The 21,525-nt window shown below is 45.1% G+C and overlaps 1 protein-coding gene across 2 annotated transcripts in view; it reads right to left on the bottom strand.

Annotated features, from left to right (window-relative positions):
- Positions 1 to 369: 369 nt before the first annotated feature.
- pard3ba (par-3 family cell polarity regulator beta a) overlaps positions 370 to 21,525 on the bottom strand; it is a 133,712-nt gene continuing 112,556 nt past the window's right edge. For both annotated transcript variants that reach the window (XM_079668318.1, XM_079668319.1), the window contains 2 exons: positions 13,387 to 13,463; positions 370 to 1,484 (listed from right to left, as the gene is read on the bottom strand). In XM_079668318.1, coding sequence (XP_079524444.1) covers positions 1,139 to 1,484; positions 13,387 to 13,463 — 423 coding nt within the window. In that variant the 3' untranslated portion in view covers positions 370 to 1,138. The remainder of the gene's footprint in view (positions 1,485 to 13,386; positions 13,464 to 21,525) is intronic.

Genomic DNA, 21,525 nt, shown 5'->3' with positions numbered 1-21,525 from the left:
GATAGTAGAAGCTTCTCCACACTCTAATTATTCCCCATTTCAAGTCTAATTTCACCAATCAGTGCCATCTTTATTTCTGAGAGCAAATTGGGCACTAATCATTTTCTAGTGGAGATTTCCTTGCCTCTAATTGTTGAATATGATTTAGTCATTATCAGAAGGCCGGCTATTCTTATCAGTCATCTCACAGGGCAAATGTATCTGGAGATTGTGCTCAGAGAAATTAAGCTGAATATTTTTAATGAATTTTTAAAGTGATGACTCACAGCCTTGCCGCAGTTTGACTGGGTATTTTAAATATTCATAATCCGGATAATTAGTTAAATGAAACAGAAATAGGATGAAATGATTTAGTGCGGCTCAAAGACAGAATTTCAAAAGTATTTAATGCAAAATATTTGTATTTAAAAAAAGATCATGAATTTATTGAATATCCAAACACCTTTGACACTTTTAATATGTTCTAGTAGTTACATGTTTCATTAGCTGCACCATATATTATCTGTAGCGTGTGTGGATCAATATTTATACATTTCATTATAATAGAAACACCACAAAAATATCACAGACTCATATACAAAGCATTTAACAAATGTACAGAAAATGTATAAGCTACGTATATATCCGAATAATCACAGAAAAAAAATAATCAAAGTGTGATGGCAGGATGTAAAGGAAGTCAAAGAGACCAACATGAAGGACAAGAGGACACTTTGAAGGGGAGTTACTTCCTGTTTCCTGTTTTGTCGACTTCCTGTGTCTCCTGGTGCGGCTGGTCAAGGTGATCCCTTCATTTCCTCTGCAGCTTGTGCAAAACGCTGGAAAAGAGTTGATTCTACACAACATACACTAACTCTATACATCTACGCTGTTAATTGAATTGCCCTTCATTTAATTTAACAATAAAATCTATCAAAATACACATTGGCACATTCACAAAGTGGTTGCCAACATGATTATATATATGTACACACTAGTTAAAGCTGGCCAGAGTTATGACCAGATGCTTCTGAAAATAAGCCTGGTGTTAGCCTCAGAGCTTGACTCTTCTTGTTCTTTTAGTCACTTATCTGCCCTGACAGAGACAGCTGATATCACAGATCTGGGAACAGGTGAATCTGTTATATCGATGTACCCTCTACACTGCACCTATCAGAGGGTTCTTCCGCTTCTGCTCGGGCTGCCTGTCATCCCCGTAGCGCTCCCCGGTGTCGGGGTGCCTCTCTGGGCTGGAGTATCGTCCCGGGTTGGCCTGCCGGTACCCGTCCACTCGCCCCCCCGCGGCCTCATAGTAGTGGTCCCCTCTCTGGCCCGCGGGGGGGGGCGGCAGGACGTCCTGCCTCACTGCGGCGCGGTGCTGCTGATCTGCTCGGGGGGACGAGGGGTAGTAGCGCTGGTTGTTGGGCGCCTGTACACGGCCCTGGTGGGGGACGGGGTCTCTGGGCACGGGTCTGGAGTGGGTGGGGTAGTCATATGGATCCCTCCTGGAAGAGAAATATGGAGAATTAGCAAACTATAGGATTGTGTTGAAACACATACAGGACTGTCTCAGAAAATTAGAATATTGTGATAAAGTTCTTTATTTTCTGTAATGCAATTAAAAAAAACAAAAATGTCATACATTCTGGATTCATTACAAATCAACTGAAATATTGCAAGCCTTTTATTATTTTAATATTGCTGATTATGGCATACAGCTTAAGAAAACTCAAAAATCCTATCTCAAAAAATTAGAATAGTTCCTCAGACCAAGTAAAAAAAAAAAGATTTATAACAGCAAAACACAATCAAACATTTGAAAATGTCCATTAATGCACTCAGTACTTGGTTGGGAATCCTTTTGGACGGTTTACTGCATCAATGCGGCGTGGCATGGAGGCAATCAGCCTGTGGCATTGCTGAGGTGTTATGGATGCCCAGGATGCTTCAATAGCGGCCTTTAGCTCATTAGCATTGTTGGGTCTGGTGTCTTTCAGCTTCTTCTTCACAATACCCCACATATTCTCTATGGGGTTCAGGTCAGGGGAATTTGCAGGCCAATCGAGGACAGTAATGCCATGGTCAGTACACCAGTTACTGGTGGTTTTGGCACTGTGGGCAGGTGCCAGATCATGCTGGAAAATGAATTCCTCATCTCCATAGAGCTTTTCAGCAGACGGAAGCATGTAGTGCTCTAAAATCTCTTGGTACACAGCTGCATTTACTCTGGGCTTGATGAAACACAGTGGACCAACACCAGCAGCTGACATGGCTCCCCAAACCATCGCTGACTGTGGGAACTTCACACTGGATTTCAAGGAACTTGGATTTTGCTCCTCTCCAGCCTTTCTCCAGACTCTGGCGCCTTGACTTCCAAATGAAATACAAAACTTGCTTTCGTCTGAAAAGAGGACTTTGGACCACTGTGCAACTGTCCAGTGCTTCTTTTCCTTAGCCCAAGTCAGACGCCTCTTCCGTTGTCTTGAGTTCAGAAGTGGCTTGACCATGGGAATACGGCTATTGTAGCCCATTTCCCGGACACGTCTGTGAACAGTGACTTTTGATACCTGGACTCCAGCTTCAGTCCACTGTCTTTGAAGCTCCCCCAAATTCTGGAAGCGACTCTTCTTCACAATGCTGTTAAGGCTGCGGTCATCTCTCTTGGTTGTGCAGCGTTTCCTGCCACATTTCCCCCTTCCAACAGACTTTTTGTGGATGTGCTTTGAAACTGCACTCTGTGAACAGCTTGCTCTTTGAGAAATTTCTTTTTGTGTCTTACCCTCCTGATGGAGGGTGTCAATGACGGTCCTCTGGACAGCAGTCAGATCAGCAGTCTTCCCCATACTTGTGATTTAGTTTACTGAACCAAGCTGAGTGTTTTTCAAGGCTCAGGAAACCCTTGCAGGTGTTTCGAGTTAATTAGACGATTCAAGTGATTCGTTGAACACCCTACTAGTATACTTTTTCATGATATTCTAATATTTAGAGATAGGATATTTGAGTTTTCTTAAGCTGTATGCCATAATCAGCAATATTAAAATAATAAAAGGCTTGCAATATTTCAGTTGATTTGTAATGAATCCAGAATGTATGACATTTTTGTTTTTTTAATTGCATTACAGAAAATAAAGAACTTTATCACAATATTCTAATTTTCTGAGACAGTCCTGTATATAGTCTAGATCTATGCTTGAGTAAGGCAAGGCATGGCAGTTTATTTATATAGCACCTTTCAACACAAGGCAATTCAAAGTGCTTTACAAAAATCAAAGACATTAAGAGCATGAAGAAATAGTGCAGCAGAAACATTTAAAAACACTCATTTAAAAGCAAAGATAATACAACATGAATAACACAGGTACATGAATACAAGTTACAGTGCAGCGTGCAATATTAATATATCAATTAAAATCAGCGGCAAAAAGAAAGTATAGAGTAAGACAATATTTAATACTGGTTTAAACTGGTGTGGAGGCCGTGCCACAGATCCCCCCCCCCCTTGCGGTAAGCCTCCTCCTGTTATTCAGTTTACGGTGCGAGGCTGTGGCCTTGGCAGGATCAAGTTGTGGGGGGAACGTGGATGGAGAGATGCCAAGAGATAACAGCAAATGCCTTGGTAAGCATATATGAGGCTGTGTGTGTGTTTAGCTGGAGTGTGTAGGAATGTGTGTGTGAGTGTGTGTCCCAGGGGTCTGCAGTAACGAGGCAGCCAGCTGGAAGTCTCCGGTTCCCTCCCCGTAGCTCCGGGTGATTAGGGGCTAAACCCCGGGGTAAGGCGACACGCGGGACTTGGGGAGACGGTAGGAGGGAGAAAAGAGGGGAGAGTAAGAGAAAAGAAGAGAGGGAGGGCTGCTCACCCATTCAAATGTTTTCCATCTTATGTGCTGTTTCCAGCGCCGGGTGACACACATATCTATAAGCAAATCTAAAAGTGGAGGGGAAACTCTCCTATTTATAAAAGTGGTGATCTACAAGCAGCCCTGTCAACATCCTAAATTAAGTATCTTTGTAAACACTAACAAAGACGGCATCACAACCTCTTCTAGGCCATATATAGAGGTGGTTACAGTCACCTAATGCACACATCTAAAAAGTACTGGTACAAAACAGGAAGCCTTGACAGACTCAACGAAGTTAGTCCCTAGAAAGTCAGCATAAATTCCATCATCTATTTCCTGTTTGTAAAGGTCGTTTGGCAAAGTGCTACACCAAAGAAATCAAAGAACTACAAATAACAAACTGGTCATCCAAGTGGCTGTAAACACATATTTTGATGCTATTGTTGGAGCAAATGCTTAAGTGTTCATTAATTGGCTACACTTCAAACTATTATGCCGCATCACTCAGTGGCAGAGCGCGGTGGAACAGATTTAGACATTTACTTCCCGCCCCTCAACAATGGCTCCCACTGTAGTGATTACACAGAAGCCTTGAGCTTAGCCTTATCCCTTGTTCTGCAATCATATCCCCTGCGTCTCCTCTGCCCCCCCCCCCCCCCCCGAGTCCAGCCTGGCACCTGTTGACTGGCCAATTAGAATGACTCACTCACCGCAGATTAGCTAGTGTGTGTGTGTGTGTGTGTGTGTGTGCAAAAGAGGACTTCCCTTGAGGATATTCGTGGACGCTGGTGACGTGGAGTTCTATATGAGTGTGTGTCCCAGATATCAGTGTGTGTTTTTTTCTGTGACCACCCAAACAGAGCGGTGGGACAGGATACACAGGTGGTCCCAAGAATGAACAGCGCTGCCTTGTCAGTCAGCACACACACACACACACACACACACACACACACACACACACACACACACACACACACACACACACACACACACACACACACACACACACACACACACACACACACACACACACACACACACACACACACACACGAGATAAGACAGCATAAAGAGAAGAGGTAAGAGAAAGAGAGCAGTTGCAGAGGCAGTCTGGGTAAAAACTCTAAAGCGCTGGAGAGAGGCGGGGAGATGAAGGTCAAACTGCTCATTAATCCAGATTAAATGGTGAAGGCCACCAGGGGGGAGGCACAGAGGGAGGGAAAGAAAGGAGGATCCAGGGGTAGAGGAGGGGGAACACCTGGGTCTCTACCCGACTCAGGGCCACCCAAACGGACAGGAACCTCCGCTGGCTGCCCCATTCTTCTCTCATCACTCTCTAATCCCCCCCCGACTCTCTGCAATCCACAATTTCCGTTTTTTTCCCCCAACGAATATTCATCTTCCTCTCCTTTTTACGTCACCTCGGTAACTGTCCCCGTAACATCTTCCATGTGCACTCTTTTATTTCCTCCTTACTCATCTACAGCGCTCAGCAAAGGAGCAACAAGTAAACCTTTGACAAATGGTACACTTGTGGATTCAAATGAAAAGGAAATCCAAACTGAAAAGCGTAACTTTGCTATAAAAACACCCTAAATTGTTTTAATTATTTCCAATTACGCACAAACCCAAAATAAATAAACCGGAGTTCGTATGAAAAGTACCTGTTTAGGTAACCTTAAATAGGTTCTTTGTTCAATTCGTTGGTGGCATGAATGAAATAGGAAACATTCCTGCAGTGCCTGAGTACATGGGTCTGGATGACCTTTGACCCTGGTGTTACATGGCTTAGTAGTCCAGGAGTAGTGGCTTTATGGGTCCTGCTCATATGGGACCACTTATCTTTTTTTATCAGACAGGAGAGTGTCTACATTTAACTGTTTTTGCCGGAGGAAGGGAAGCAAGAATCCAACGTTTGAATTAACCCAATTAAAATGTGTAATATTATTGTTAAAACATTGCATAGAAGCAGAAATCGTGGAAGTCCTGACATATTGTGGTAACTAGCACTTGTGTGTGTGTGTGTGTGGGCAAGCAGCTGGGGGATTAGGGGGTCCACAGGCCTCAGTGACCCACAGAGAGCTCCTCAGCCCGGGTCACACAGCTGGCTGCAGGCTGGATGAAGTGAATGTGTTCAGTCTTTGTGTTTCTGTGGACCTCCGCTAACCTGAAGTGTCCAATAACCAAGTCAAATGTCCAAAGCCGAGCCAGAGGACGAGTGTGTGGTTGTGCTTGTATATCTAGATGTTGAAGTGAGATCTTTTAGCACTTTAAATGTCTTCCGTTACTCCTTGTGTACGTACCCTGGTGATATAGCTATTTCTCATTGGTCAGAAGAGGTCATTTACTCATAACGTTCATAAAGTGCAAAGCGATAACGTTTTTATTCACCAGCAAATGCATTTCCATTCTTATTGATCATGTTATTTCTTTAAATACATGTTTTATTTGATCAAACGTAAAGTTGCAATGTAGTAAATGCTCTCTAAATTGCATCCATTTGCAACTAAATTAACAAACAAATAGCGAGGCAGAGAGGAGAGGAGGAGGCAGATGTGTCTCTGTGCCGATGTGGAGCAGCTACAGGGTGTGATGTGAGCCTCAGGGAGCAGGAGAGTGCAGCGCTGTAATGACACGCCGTGTAATACATCTGACTCACACTTCCAGCACATCAGCACCATATACCTCACCCCACCTCCCTGTGAGAGCAGCCTGAATATTACATCCACATGTGAGCAGGGAGTGTGTGTGATTACAGTGAGTGGAAAAGTGTGATCTGGTACTGGGAGAGTGTGTGCTTCCGCCTTATGACAGTCAGGAATGTGTGTGTATGGTGGAAGCATGGGGAATAAGGGGTGGGGGTTACCCTACACCTGCCCCTAGGAAACGGAAGGAGGAAATTAGTAATTCCCCCTCCACCCAAATTCTTATTAGAACCCCCACACTGGTTCTCCTAAACAGCTGGAAAACAACATGTGTCTTCCACCAATACCCGTGTTTATGCAAAGATGTTTCATTCACAAAAAGCACTGACATATTATATTTATAACAAACCTTTCTAGAGCCATAAAGAACACCTTAAACAATGAACATGTACCTCGTACTACTAACCTGCTCTGCCTTCAGCTTCAAGTTTAAGACTGTTTGTGTGTTTGTCTGCTTTTGTTCCCACACATGCATAAAACATGAGTGCAAATGTTAAACTGCACTCACATTAATTTCATTTGCACATTTCATTCATTAATACGAGAACATACAGATGCAGCACCGAGGCATATGTAAGCACATCTGCCAGCGATGTGCTCACCTGTTAGCCAACTGACGAGCAACAGACACGCGTTGCATGCAAAATGAAATAATTGCTCTGCAGAAAAACAGCTGCTGCACTTCACTGCCAAACACTCCCACACACACACACACACACATTCATCTGATGTGTACACACACTTTTCGGGGTAAATTGTGTCATAATTTATCGAGATATCAGCTGGAAATGTCTTTAAAATCCACAGTCTATGGTTTAGTTGAAGACAAGAGATAAAACACAGTCATGAATTATTGTTAATTAAAAAATATGTAATACGGTATGTTTAGAAAATTGACATACTCATTAGTGAATGATGCATTCTCCAGATTCCCCAAATTCATCTTTGTCCTAACCCTGCACACACACACACAGTCGCTAATGGCGCTGTGCTAGCTGAGTGCTACGGACACAGAGCAGGCCCCTGGCTCCGCTGCAGAGGAAACCATTAGCCACTCTGCCCCGGCCCGCGAGGCAGCGCTGCTAATCAAACCCCGCTATGTCAACAACAGCAGTGGAAAATGGCTCTCACCAACACACATGTGCCTGGTCTAAATGGGCCCGTGTTTACGCTCTCTGCTACTACCGAGCGGTGACGAGGGGTGTGAAGAGTAGCAGGGCAGGTAGCAGAGGGGACGGATAGAAAGGCAGGCTTTCTGTTGGAAATGAGAAGGTGAGGAGAGACAAGAGGCAGCAGGACATCAGTGTGTAAACTCAGAATAGCTGCTCTCATAAAGCTCAGAGGACTCATTCATGCTTTAGTGATGTCATGCTTTTAAGTCCAATCCGCAGAAAGAAGTCCGGTCAATTTAACTTCAGCTGTGAACAACAAACATCCAGGATCAATGGTGGCTGAAATGCCCGGAGCGCAAAAGAAGGGAAGAGGTAAGAAAACAAAGCGTTGGACATCAGACAAATCAGTAGAAGAAGAACGACAGGAAGTAAACACTAACAGGAAACTCAGGGCTCTGGAAGTGTTCTAAGTTAAACAGTAACCTCATCGCTGACCATTACACCTCACCTCATGTCTTTATTCTAATCACATTTAAATACTGCTCCTATCCAGAGTAAATCAAAATCACTGCAAGTGCTTTCCTTGGCCAACCGAAAAAGTAGAAGAAGCTGTTGCTAAGGCGGTCAAAGGGCAGATTTACGTCTTGGACAGTTCTCAAAGAGGGAGAGTTATCACGTAATGGAGACATGTTGAGGGAGCAGCAGCTAACGACAGAAACAGATGGGAGAGACTTTAAGCTCGCTGCGACTTTCTCAGATTGTTCGCAGTTCAAACTTAGTTCACTGTGTGCCCTTTCTATTATATTTTATTGCATCCTGTTCAAAGAAGAAGAGGACATTTCAACACCCGCTGACCTGTCTTCCACAGAGCTGCCCGTCAGTGTCTGTCTGCAGACTGAATGTCAGGCAGACTTGTACGCGATTAGTCTATGTCATTCTAACTGAGAGCTAATGAACATTATCCGAACCGTACTCAAAGAGGCTAGAACAGAGAATCGGACCTTGTCACATGACGCATATTGCCGTGTCATCGCAGGGTAAACACGGCTGTAATTAATAACATGGAACAGGAAGAAACCACGATCACATTGAATAACAGCCGTTGGTTCTATGCAATGACATTGGGCCTACGTCTGGTCATCTTGCTTTAAAACGTATTCAAACGGTTAATGGATTTCCACGATTGTTGTCGACTAATAATTTCAGAAATAAAACTTTCATTCCTGAACTCCGAAGCCTCAAAGTGTATGTTTTGGTTTATTTATAAAGAGAAGATTTCATTTTCCTGAACGCAAACTTGACTTTGGGAACAACGGAATAAGAAGAGACGCTAAGGTAGAAGTGAAAAAGGATTGATGGAATCAGCAAACCGTTATTGTAAACAGGTAGAGCCACTGGTGTCTAGCTAGCTAAAGCTTTTCATTTCTACTGATTCCATTACACTTCTCTGTGGCTGAGGACAAACACCGCTGCCTAGTCTGCACACCAATGGGATCCCTCGTAAAGGGCCTGCAAATAAGAGACGGGGGCAGGACACCTCTCGGGAAATCAAACACAATAATCCCCACATTGCTTCAGATGCTCTTGGGTTGCTTATTTAACAATAAAAGACAGGGGTCACATCACCTTTTAAACCAATCACAGAGGGTCTTGGAAAGGCATCAGCAGCTGTCATGGGCCAAACGCAGAAAAACGATTACGAAGAAAGACTCTCCAGGACCGGAGAAATTAAATAAGTTACGGAGACAATAACTCTAAACTGAGTTGGGCGAGTTTTAAGTGAGTCATTCGACAGCTGGACAGCAGCGGGCCGGGGATCACTTGATCATTTATGAAACTGTGAGAAGCAGAATGGGGTTTTAATAAAGATGAGACGAGGGCAGAGAAAATATGATTTCTCCCCTGACCTTGAAAATACCATCCGGACTCTACGGGGGTTTCAAAATACAGGATTTAACGATATTGCAGATTTGAAATAAATACAAACAGTATTGGGGGATAAGGGTGATTCAATATTCCTCCTTCCTTCCCTTATTTACTCACCTATGATAATCAACACATTACTTTCACTCAGAAGTCATTTATTATTTTCTATGTTGTGTTGCTAAGTGTGTCCAGTCTTGACATGGCTCATTAAGGCCTTAGCAGACAAAGCCCTGGGTGAAAATGCTCATGTGCTGAGGCATGGAGGAGAAAATCAAGTGGCTGTAAGACTGGGAAAGTGTGTGCACTTTTCAGGAAGGTCGGATAAGAGTCCTTAAGGGACACTTCCCCAACATACCGGAGGACACTCAACATGCTGAGGACAATGAAGATGCTGCCCTGTGGTTTTTAAGGGGGGGGGGGGGGGGGGGCCGAGAGCGCCTGATGAGAGCACTAAGCGTTCAGTCCACAAACAAAAGAACCTGAGAGGCTCCTTGACAGAAAGAGGTACGTGATAAAGGTCTTCAGAAGTCCAAAAGTGGAGGAGCGACTGACATGAAGGGCACTACACAGCGAGCGTTGCTGGCTTAAAAAGGAGATCCAAACCGAACCACACACACCAAACAGAAAGTAGTGCCAACTCTTGAAAACCTTAACATTTCCTCCAATGATCAACAAAATAACGTTGACTAATTTCTGCTGTACTCTATTAGACTGAACATCATTTGGATCCGTACCGAAAAAGATCCAACGTCGGGTTCTAGTTCTCTAAAATAAACGGTTTCTATGTCACAAGCTACATCTCACATATTTTCTTTCTTGACTCCCTAGAAATCGTAGAATCAGCAGCCTGTGACGACCTGGCCTCACACACCGTGCCTCCTCCTCCTCCTCCTCCTCAGTGGGTCATCTCACTGTCCAGATGTGACAGGAGCTTCCTAAGCTGGTGTGTGTTCATTCTGACTCAGCGACTTCACATTAATCAACCAATTATCAGCCACAGCCAGCACCGTTGTCGCGCCAACCCGGCCCTCCTAATCCAATCACCTCGGGGGAGCGGGTCAGGGGTTGCTCTGATTGGATAACCCCGGGCTGGGTCGCCGAGCCCATGACCCGCTGCTTTGAATTGGTAACGATGTTAATATCCTCCATATGGCGGTGTGTGTGTGTGCATCTGTGTGTGTCCCCAAGCACAGAGCCTCTCCGCAGGCTGAGCTGCACCCCGGCGTTAATGGCTGACGGAGACAGAGGTAAGAGCCAAAGTAGCACTATCCCCCCCCCCCCCGGGCCAACCACTCGACGCAGGCCTCTCTCCAAATCCTCTTTCCCAGACTTCAGCTTCTCAAGTTGGCTGCCGCGCTGTAGCTCTCGGCACTGAGTCCCAGGCGGAGGTCCGTTTTGCTTGTCATCCACTCCTTCAGGTCTAAAGAAACTCGTGATTTGAGGGCTGGGAATGACAGATCTGCCAGTGAAGGGAAATCTGATAAAAACAAGAAAGTGGGAAGGCAACTTGGCAAACCTACTGCTTTCTTTTTGACTGGGAGGAAAGTGGAATACACTGTAAGTTGAACGCATGTAATAAAAACAGATCCAAAAACACTGAAATCTCAAAATGCAACGGGCCATATTTATGTGCTTTCTTCTGGAGAGCTACAACCAGGATGGACGTGTTTGACACTTAAAGTGAAATATTCAAATGTGAGCTTCAATTTCATCGCCATCCTTCTGACTCATTCCTCTCCTCTCTCCCATCTGTGAGGTGCTTTGCTACATCTCCTGTACCACCCACACACACACACACACACACACACACACACACACACACACACACACACACACACACACACACACACACACACACACACACACACACACACACACACACACACACACACACACACACACACACACACACACACACACACACACACACACACACACACACACACACACACACACACACACACACACACACACACACACACACACACACACACACACACACACACACACACACACACACACACACACACACACACACACACCTCCTTCACTCCCACCCCTCCAGCTGCAGCCCTAGCCGGCTCCACACAAAGGCAGGCCAAATGTATGCTAATGGGAGCCAGGCCAATGGTGGAGCCGCACTCATTTTGAGAGGAAATGGCTTTCAATAATGGCGGCCCCCGGGGGGATTTCGCACAAAGTTCAGCTCCACTTTGAAAAATGCATTCAATTCACTGCTGTGTCTGCTCTCTCTTTTTCTCCTGTTCTTCCCCTCGATGAAAAAAAGAAAAAAAAGATTTCCCGGAATATATTTGCGTCCTCCCTCCTCTCGCCTCTCGCCTCTGTATTTATGCTAGTGGGAGTTATTGAGGGGGGGGGGGGGACTGAGGAGTCATGATTTATCTTTACACAAACATGTGAGTTTGAATAGTGTTCAAACTCTATCTGGCACTGCTCCTCTGCCTTTTGTTGCATTTCAAACGAATCCTATCCTATGGGTCTAAAAATACTTCAAAGAGGAGATAAACAACAATTAGATAGCAACGGGAAGATTTCTTGAGCTAATGAACATTATCCGTACTTTTTATCTGAACGCCTCAAAATATAAGCCGCAGAACATGAGAGCTGCTACATCTTCATTACTCAAAGAGGCTAGAACAGAGAATCGGACCTTGTCACAGGACGCATAGGCTGTAATTAATAACATGGTATAGGAAGCCGTTGGTTCTATGCAATGACACCGGGCCTACGTCTGGTCCTCTTGCTTTAAAACTTATTCAAACGGTTAATGGATTTCCAAGATTCTTGTCGACTAATAATTTCAGAAATAAAACTTTCATTTCTGAACGCCTGGGGAGGTTTTCAATTTTCCGGACTTGCCTCAATATTATTCCGGAGAAAGTTCCGATAAGTGCTTCTTTTATCTGCGCCTGAGTGCAGTCTGAGCTGTCAAAGGTCATGCAGGTGTCCCTCGGTGTGTCTGTCTTCATTTGGGTTTGTCTCCACAGCTGGATAATCTGTCCCCGCGCTCATCCTCATGTCCCTCCTCTCCCTCAGATTCTCAGTGTGTGTGTGTGTGTGTGTGTGTGTGTGTGTGTGTGTGTGTGTGTCCCGAGCTGGTACTGATGTCTGAGCCTCCCTGGTGCCTGTCATATCAGGGGGGGCAATAACCCATGAAATGACTGTTCTCTTTTTCTCACTCCTCCTCCTTTCCATCCCGGTGTCCCTTCTCTTCCTCATTCTCGTCCTCTCACTTTCCTCGCTCCACTTCGCTTTCGGGGGGGGGGCGCCAACATCACAAAGATGGCGCTTGCTCGGCGTGTGCACACACACACACACTCTCACGGACTGTAATGTGGAGAGGTATGTGTGTGTGTACCTCATTTGAAATTGGAGAGTTTAAACAAATAAAAAGGAACATGTGCGGTTCTGTTAAACCCACACTAGAGGGTATACATTCTTCATGCCACCCCTCTGCGTGCATGTGTGCGTGCGTGCATGGGTGTGTGTGTGTGTGCGTGTGTGAGATCCTCCTGCATGTGCCCTGCTCTCTGGAGAGCTGAGCACTCCTATTCCTAGGATGAGTAGACGCTCCCAAGGCAAACACTCCAGATTTAATTATAAGCTCCAAAGAGGATTAGTCTGTGCTGTGTGTGTGTGTGTGTGTGTGTGTGTGTGTGTGTGTGTGTGTGTGTGTGTGTGTGTGTGTGTGTGTGTGTGTGTGTGTGTGTGTGTGTGTGTGTGTGTGTTTGTGTTGGAGACACAAAGGGAGGGAGTGGCAAAGTTATCCCTTTATTTCCTGCATGGTGGACAGAGTGGTCTCACCTGGGTTGTGTGGGGTACTGCCGGTCCACCTCTTCGTGGCGGGGCGCTGTCCGAGACTCGGCTCCTCTGGGTACCATCTGTGAGGAGAGGCAGGATAGAAAAACGTAAGGAGACTAAAAAGGTCCAAGGATCAGTCCAACAGCCGAAACACCCTTGAGCAACTAGTTTCAGAGTTATATTGGAATGATAGAAGGTAGAGTACAAAAATTAATTAAGCTGTTTGTGGATTGTCGGCCTACTGAAGCAGAACAAACTTACCCTCAGGCTTAACCTCAGATATATGGAAATGAAGTGGACGAATATTCAGTGTTTACATGTATCGTGTGCAGCCAAACAAGAGAGGAAGAACTCATGCAATGCCCCACATGTGGTAACGTAAACACACGTAACCACATGTAAGCAGCGTGCCCCTACATTCACCATGTGTGTATTGTTCATACAAACATGCCAGTTATATGAAGAATATGATATTATAGGGTAGGTTGTCCACGCTGTCATCCACACACTAGGATGGGATTGATTAAAGTCAGAAATCTGGTGAGCTCAGCACAGGCAGTATGAGAAAAATAAAGAGCTGTTTGAACATTAAAGCATGGAAAGATGTCACACTAAATACGAATTTGAACATAATATGTCCTCTTTAAAGTTTTTTGTGAGCTCATATGTAGAAAAGCGTGCCTTCATGTGCTTGCACGATAGGTGCAGGGTTACAGCAGTACTCAGGGGTTTAAACAAAGACAGAGAGGAGAGAGCATACAGTTTCAATCATCTGGGTTCTGGGCTCTGTTTCCACATACAAACACAGGCTGTTGACTCAGAGGACATTTCACCGGTCAAACACACCACACACCACTGTAGCGTGACATACACACTCCAGCAGTCACACACTGAGGCAGCCTAACACACAACAAGTGACATGTGTGTACATAAACACACAATCACAGCTCCAGCAGACCCCCACATCTAAAGAGGTAAACACGTTTAGTATCACACACACACACACACACACACACACACACACACACACACACACACACACACACACACACACACACACACACACACACACACACACACACACACACACACACACACACACACACACACACACACACACACACACACACACACACACACACACACACACACACACACACCAGAGTCTAAATGACTCCGTGAAGGACGAGTGTATCGCCGTGTTTTGCATGTACGTATGAGTTTAAACTCATTCTGCATGTCAATGCCTCAGCCGTGCATTACCAGATATCATTAACATGTAATGCTGGAAGTTCTAATGCCTCTGAATGGGAGCCAGGAAGTGAAAGCACATCAGAGGCAAGGCTGCTGAGCCATTCACTAAAGTGGCTTTGTGCCTGTGTGTGTGTGTATATGTTAATATTGTGGAAGTGCGCGTGCGCAGGTTTAATATGATGTCTGGAAGCGGATGCTCCATCTTTTGGATGGCTGTGCCTGTGCGTTAGGTAGGGGACATTATGCGTAATGTGAGGTAAAGGGGACATTAGTCTCAGAAAGAAGCTGGGACTCAGGTGGGAGGCCTTCTGTGTGTGTGCGACCAAGTGTGTGTGTTTCACAAGACATCATACATCTTGTGAGTGTGAAGCGCAGCAGAAGGGAAAAGGAAGATTAGGAGGGGAGGAAATGTGTGTTTGGATAAAATGAGTGATACTCTTTGTCCACTGATTGTATTAACATAGTAGCCTGCAGACATAGGCCTAAATGATTCCTTTATTAACTACCACACACACACACACACACACACACACACACACACACACACACACACACACACACACACACACACACACACACACACACACACACACACACACACACACACACACACACACACACACACACACACACACACACACACACACACACACACACACACACACACACACACACACACACACACACACACACACACACACACACACACACACACACTTTCTGCAGAAGCCCATTTCCCCAAATTAGACAGCCAGCTTCAGTGAAAAAAACAAACAGCTGTGGAACGCACACACACACACTCGCAAGTAAACAAACACACAAAATAAGTCTCGGTCTCACCATGGCAACTGGTAAAACAGCAAAATGAAATTCATCCAGGTTAGAGACAAAACGCAGCAGTAAAAAAACGTCTGAATTGGCGGTCAGACAGAAAACGGCCTCGTCTTCAGAGCACCGGAGGCGGGGACGTTGATGTTTGTTATTCCTCGCACGCAAGTTCACGTCCTCATGCTGAACCTGGTGACATCACATGTGTATCTAAAGTATATGTTTGTGGTTATCAGTGGAAAAGTTAATGTCTTGTGCAGACAGTAGCTGACAGAAAGCCAGATTCTCTCCAGACTGGCTGCCAGACCACAATAGAGAATTTCCCTTTTCTCATTACCGTGTCATGTGGGAAAATTGTAAAGTTGGAAGACTTTCTTAATCTTTCACGGCTGTTGTGCGTAATCTACACCCAAAGCTTACAATCAGCAGATCCTCAGACTTGCTTTTTAATACTTTGTCATCAGGGAGAGCAAATCAGCTTAAACATATCAGGAACAATCTTTGTTGTAAAGAGTATAATTGTGCAAAGTCATTGCTGCAGCTGACAAACGCTCCGGCAGAGTGCTTGGCACGTGTGTGTGTGTGTGAATGAGCAAAATGTAACTTTTCCCTTTTTCCAAATTAGAAAGCCCCGTCTTGACAGTGGCAGATGATATGCATTGACACACACACACACACACACACACACACACACACACACACACACACACACACACACACACACACACACACACACACACACACACACACACACACACACACACACACACACACACACACACACACACACACACACACACACACACACACACACACACACACACACACACACACACACACACACACACACACACACACACACACACACACACACACACACACACACACACACACACACACACACACACACGTCCCAATCAACTCCAGCAGCACAGCTGTCGCATTCATCACAAAGTATTGCCGGGGATCAGGAAATGAATTTTCTTGGAGCACTTTTGGCTTCGCAATGCTCCCATATACAATAAGCCCCATACGAGAGTCCAAGTGCTTTGACACAATGCCTGAGCAGGGCTTTTATCCCGGGACTGAGATGCTCAGATTTGCCTTTTTCCAAAGCGCTTCGCTGCGCCGTCTCCTGCCAAACGGCATAATTAGCCTCCTGTACTGCCATCTATTCCTCTCCCATCCATCCATCCCTTTCTTCCCTCCTTCCATCCATCCGTCTTGGATGCTAATTACGCATGTGTCTCAGTGTGGAGCCTCTGCTGGCGCCCCATGCCCACCTCCTGTTGGCAGCCTCACCCCCACGCCCTGCATCCGACTGGCACGAGGAGGCGGTAAACACCCGATATCCATCCACTGTGATGAGATAGTGCTGATGCCCCATGAGAGGAGGGGGAACAGATTAAGGGAAGGGGCTGGCAGAGAGGAAATCTGTTAAAGATTGCAAAACAAAACGGGAAGTCAAACTGCCACTTGTTGTTGAGAGAAAGACTGTAAACTTGTTATGTTGAAATACAGAGAAACAACACCTTTATATATAAAGGTAGACACCCACCCACACACGGTCTGCATACATAATGCAACATGTTGTTAAGATGCAGTTACAAGATGTCTGCAGGAGGCTTTGAATGCATGCATATTTCGAAAATCAACATTAATATTCAGGATGGATGGATGTTAGGGCACTGCTTTTTCAGATAGAACTGGTTAATGTAGTTTTAGTCTTAAAGAGGACATATTATACAATTTGATTCAATTGTTCTGACACCATATGAAATCAGAACCAATGCTCTTCCATACAATGTTATGGAAAGTTAATGTTATATTCGCCCTGTGATTCAGAATCACTCACAAATGTAATGTGTGATTTCTTGGCCTTTCCAACACTCTTCCACTAAGCTATATGAAAATCTGTTTTTCCCTAATTCTGCAAACAGACGGTCAAACAGTTAAACATCCTTTGCTCAGGTGATCATCTCGCAGACTCGCTTAAACTTCTCTGTTCATTCCCTTGTGTATCTGATTGAGTGTGTTTCTACAATAGAACGTTTTTCTACATGTTTTCATAAAATAGCTTGTTGGCATAGTTACCGACTAATAACCAACCAAATCTGTAAAAGGTCAGAGCACCTCTTTCATGCTAAGCCGCTGGCACACACAAGATTATGCTGTATTAAGACGCTCCGAGTGTGTGTGTATCAAACAGGAGGCTCACTTGCCCCCCAGTGTACACTAAACACTCCCACACCTGGACCCTGCTCACTCTGCTCGTTAGCAGCAGATGGTACACACACACACACACACACACACACACACACACACACACACACACACACACACACACACACACACACACACACACACACACACACACACACACACACACACACACACACACACACACACACACACACACACACACACACACACACACACACACACACACACACACACACACACACACACAGTCCAAAGGTTACACACACTCAGACTGGAATGCAGTCTATTTTGGTAATAGGCCAATCTGCTGGTAATTGTCTTCATTGTAAGTGTTTGTCTAGGCCTCAACTCTTGACTGTGTGTGTGTGTGTGTGTGTGTGTGTGTGTGTGTGTGTGTGTCTGTGTGTGTGTGTGTGTGTGTGTGTGTGTGTATTTTAATCTTCCCATGTGAGGATGTAACAGGTAGGGGGAAAAGACTGTTTAGCTAATTATCTACATTAGATAAGTACGAGTTGTACATGCTTTTGCTAAGTCTCTCGACAGACTACTTTATCTGTCTGAATACATTTGCTAAGCTCTCAAACGGTTTGCATAAACTCAAAATGTCTAAATGTTTACACGCTTCAGAGAACTTTTAAGTACAAGTTCTACTTTCCCCGAAATGTACTGACGTCACTGGCTCGAAGTAGACAAACAGAAATATGTTTCGCAACCCATGAGAGCATTTCATTTGTTTAAAGGAACATTTTATAACTGGTGGATTGTTATATCCTTGAATGGGCATCCACATATAAATATTTGGGGAAATGAATTGATTGCTATTCTCTACAATACAGCCATATTTAACATTAATAGACCCGTATAACACCCCTATTTAACCATTACTACACCAATATTACACCCATGTTCCACCATTTTAACACACATATCACACCCGTTTCACTGTAATTACATCCATATAAGAATGTGTTTAGACCTTTTATGGGTTAGATCACATGTATTGTTTTTGGTTTGTTCTGATTGTAAACAGAATATTACATTTCATGTTAACTAAACTGTCCGCAATCATAATTAGTGGCTTACAGAACATTGCCCAAGAGAGGGGGACCTACATGTGTGTGTTACATGAGGCTACAATCAACTCCCATCTTTAACCTGTTCCATGTGTGTGTCGGTGTGTGTGGCCGTGGCCGTGGCCGTGGCAGTGGCCATGGGGTGTTGTTTATTTACTGAAGTCGTGTCCCTGTTCCTCTCCCCTCTCAGTGGGATTGTTTGCCCCCCTGCTGTTCGCTGAAATAACATCCAAATACCCCTGTGTGTGTGTGCGTGTGACGTGAAGTCCCCAATAGTGTGTCGTAAGGTGTGTGAGTTACAGAGAGACAGCTTGTTCCAGGTCTTGATGCACACACCCCACACACCTCTTCAGTCTTCTACCTTACGGTGACAGATGAGGGGATGTGGGGGTTGACACCACCACCATCGGCGAGGCTTTGATGAGTCACTCCAGCTCCTCACGTCCTCCAATGGCCTGCTGCAAATGTCGTGAGGTGGATGTGTTTGACCTTCACACACTTTTGATGCAACTCCTGCCAAATCCAGGCCCTCCAGAGTGACATCCAATCGGTGTTAAAGACTCCGTTCACCCCGAGCTCATCCTCTGTGGTGTTTGGGAGGTTTGTCTCAGAGGGTTTCCTTTCCTTGATGATGAAGCAGCTCTTTTGATCCCCCGGTCTTTCAGTGTAATGTCTCACAAGGTTCCTCTCCTACGTCCTCCATCTGTTTGAGTTCCTCATCTTAAGATGAATCCATTGTCTCTTTTTCTTCTCCAGATGAACTCAATTTGAGGATTAAACGAAGAAGTAAAACAAATGTTGGCTTTGGTTTCGAGCTGCAAGGATTAGTCGACCAGCGGGTTAACCAAACATTCTTGTATCAAGAATAAGACACAAGTTAGAATTGATCAGAGCTTGTTACTACGCCATGAGAGCATTACTTAACAAGTTGGTTTGGTAAGGTGATACGGTGTGACCTCAGCAAAGAGACACAAACTTAGAGCCGCCCTTACTGAACCTCTCCTTCTTTAACTCAAACGACAGACTGGTGACGAGCTTTGAAGTGAAAGTGAAGTGAGGAGCGGAATGAGAGATTTCTATCAACTGGCAGACAGATCACACTCTGCAGTTTGCCCGTAGGCCAGAGACATGCTGAGGTATAAAGACAGACGCCAGATCAGTCCCTGTAGGCCTCCGTCAGCCCGGATGGTGGGAGGGAGACGAGGAAGTAAAAAAGACTCTCGGCTGGTTGCCGCGCAGCATTGGAATGAAGCGACTTAAAACAAAAGAGAAGAGCGTTCGGAGCCTCGGGGATGAGCCGCGGAGACAAGGACGGAGACGAGCCGTGGACGGAATCGCTCATTGTGACTTTGCCAAGAGAAAAGCGGGAGAAAGGTGCAAGACGTGCACGCGTAGGAAACTCTTGATAGCAGTGGGAAGAAACATAATGCCGGAATGAGATGTTCGCTCTTGTCTTCGTCTCCCCGGAGCGTGAGCAAGAGTTCAGCTCGTGTGTGTTTTTGGAGAAAGAGGAAGGGCTCCTGTGTTCGCCCAATCAAACACAAAGGAAAGCAAGGAAGTTGGTCAAAAGGTATGACAATCTTTAGCCATCTTGAAAATAAATGTCTTTGCCTCACACCTCCTTCCTGGAAACAATTAAAGGGGAAATGGCAGGCCCATCTTCAGGTTTCACATTAGTATTGTGTGTGAGGTGTGAGGATTTCACAAAAGCAAATTTGTTTTCAGAACGTTAATGAAGCATCTAATCCAGATAATGTGCCTTAATCTGGAATGTGAGCACAAGAAACTACATTTGCATTCAAAACATGGATTTATCTCAAAGTACTTTAACCTAAAATGATCCTGCAAGACTGAACATTGGCTTGTACCGAGGAACTCTCCTTGCAGCGATACTTTCATTTTATAATTATTGCCTCAACAGTGTCCTTCCTTCTTCTCCCCCTCTGTCATTTCCCTGCAGTAGCAGTCACAGTAGCGTGTTCGGGGTTATTCTGGGGAGTATGATCCAAACACTAACTTGTGGCGGGGCCTGTGTAATTACACGGATCCAGAATAGCAGCGGCCCGGTCCAGAGCTGTGGGACCGAGGGGAAGGCTTTGATCAGCGCGCACAGCATCGACTGCTGCACCGGGGCTCACGAGGAAACCAGGATCATGAGACTGCGCTTCGTGTAATTACAGAATTACGAGATTTCCCTTCAAAAAAGTTGGTGTGTGTGAGCTGCCAGCGTGGGTTTGGCTGCAGCCTCCTAGAGAGACATGAACTCTGAAAACAGCCTCCGTTTGGCTGAGGTTTGAGCGCTTTGATGATATGTGTGTGTGTGTGTGTGTGTGTGTGTGTGTGTGTGTGTGTGTGTGTGTGTGTGTAAAAGTTGCCTGATTGTGGATTGTGTGTTTCTTATGTGTTTGTGGTATGTAACCTCTTAAAAGTCTGTTATAAAATGTGTGTGAGTGGGCATTGGCACTCGTGTGTCAATGTGTGGTTGTATGTAGTGTGTATGCATGTGTGTGCACGTGTGTGTGCACGTGTGTGTAACGTGAGTCCAGGCTACATGTTTCTAAACTTGTGAGCATGAAAAATAGAAAACAGGACTGAATCCAACTTGACTGGATGCCTCAAATGCAGCTTTTTCCATGGGGATGGAGTGTGAGTGTGTGAGTGTGTGTGTGTGTGTGTGTGTGTGTGTGTGTGTGAGAGAGAGAGAGAAAGTGAGACAGATAGACAGACACAGAGAGATGTTCAGTGTGTGTGTGTGTGTGTGTGT

This window comes from Notothenia rossii, assembly GCF_949606895.1.
Source record: "Notothenia rossii genome assembly, chromosome: 3".
NCBI classification, from domain to species: Eukaryota; Metazoa; Chordata; class Actinopteri; order Perciformes; family Nototheniidae; genus Notothenia; species Notothenia rossii.
This window is presented reverse-complemented; position numbering and strand designations above follow the sequence as displayed.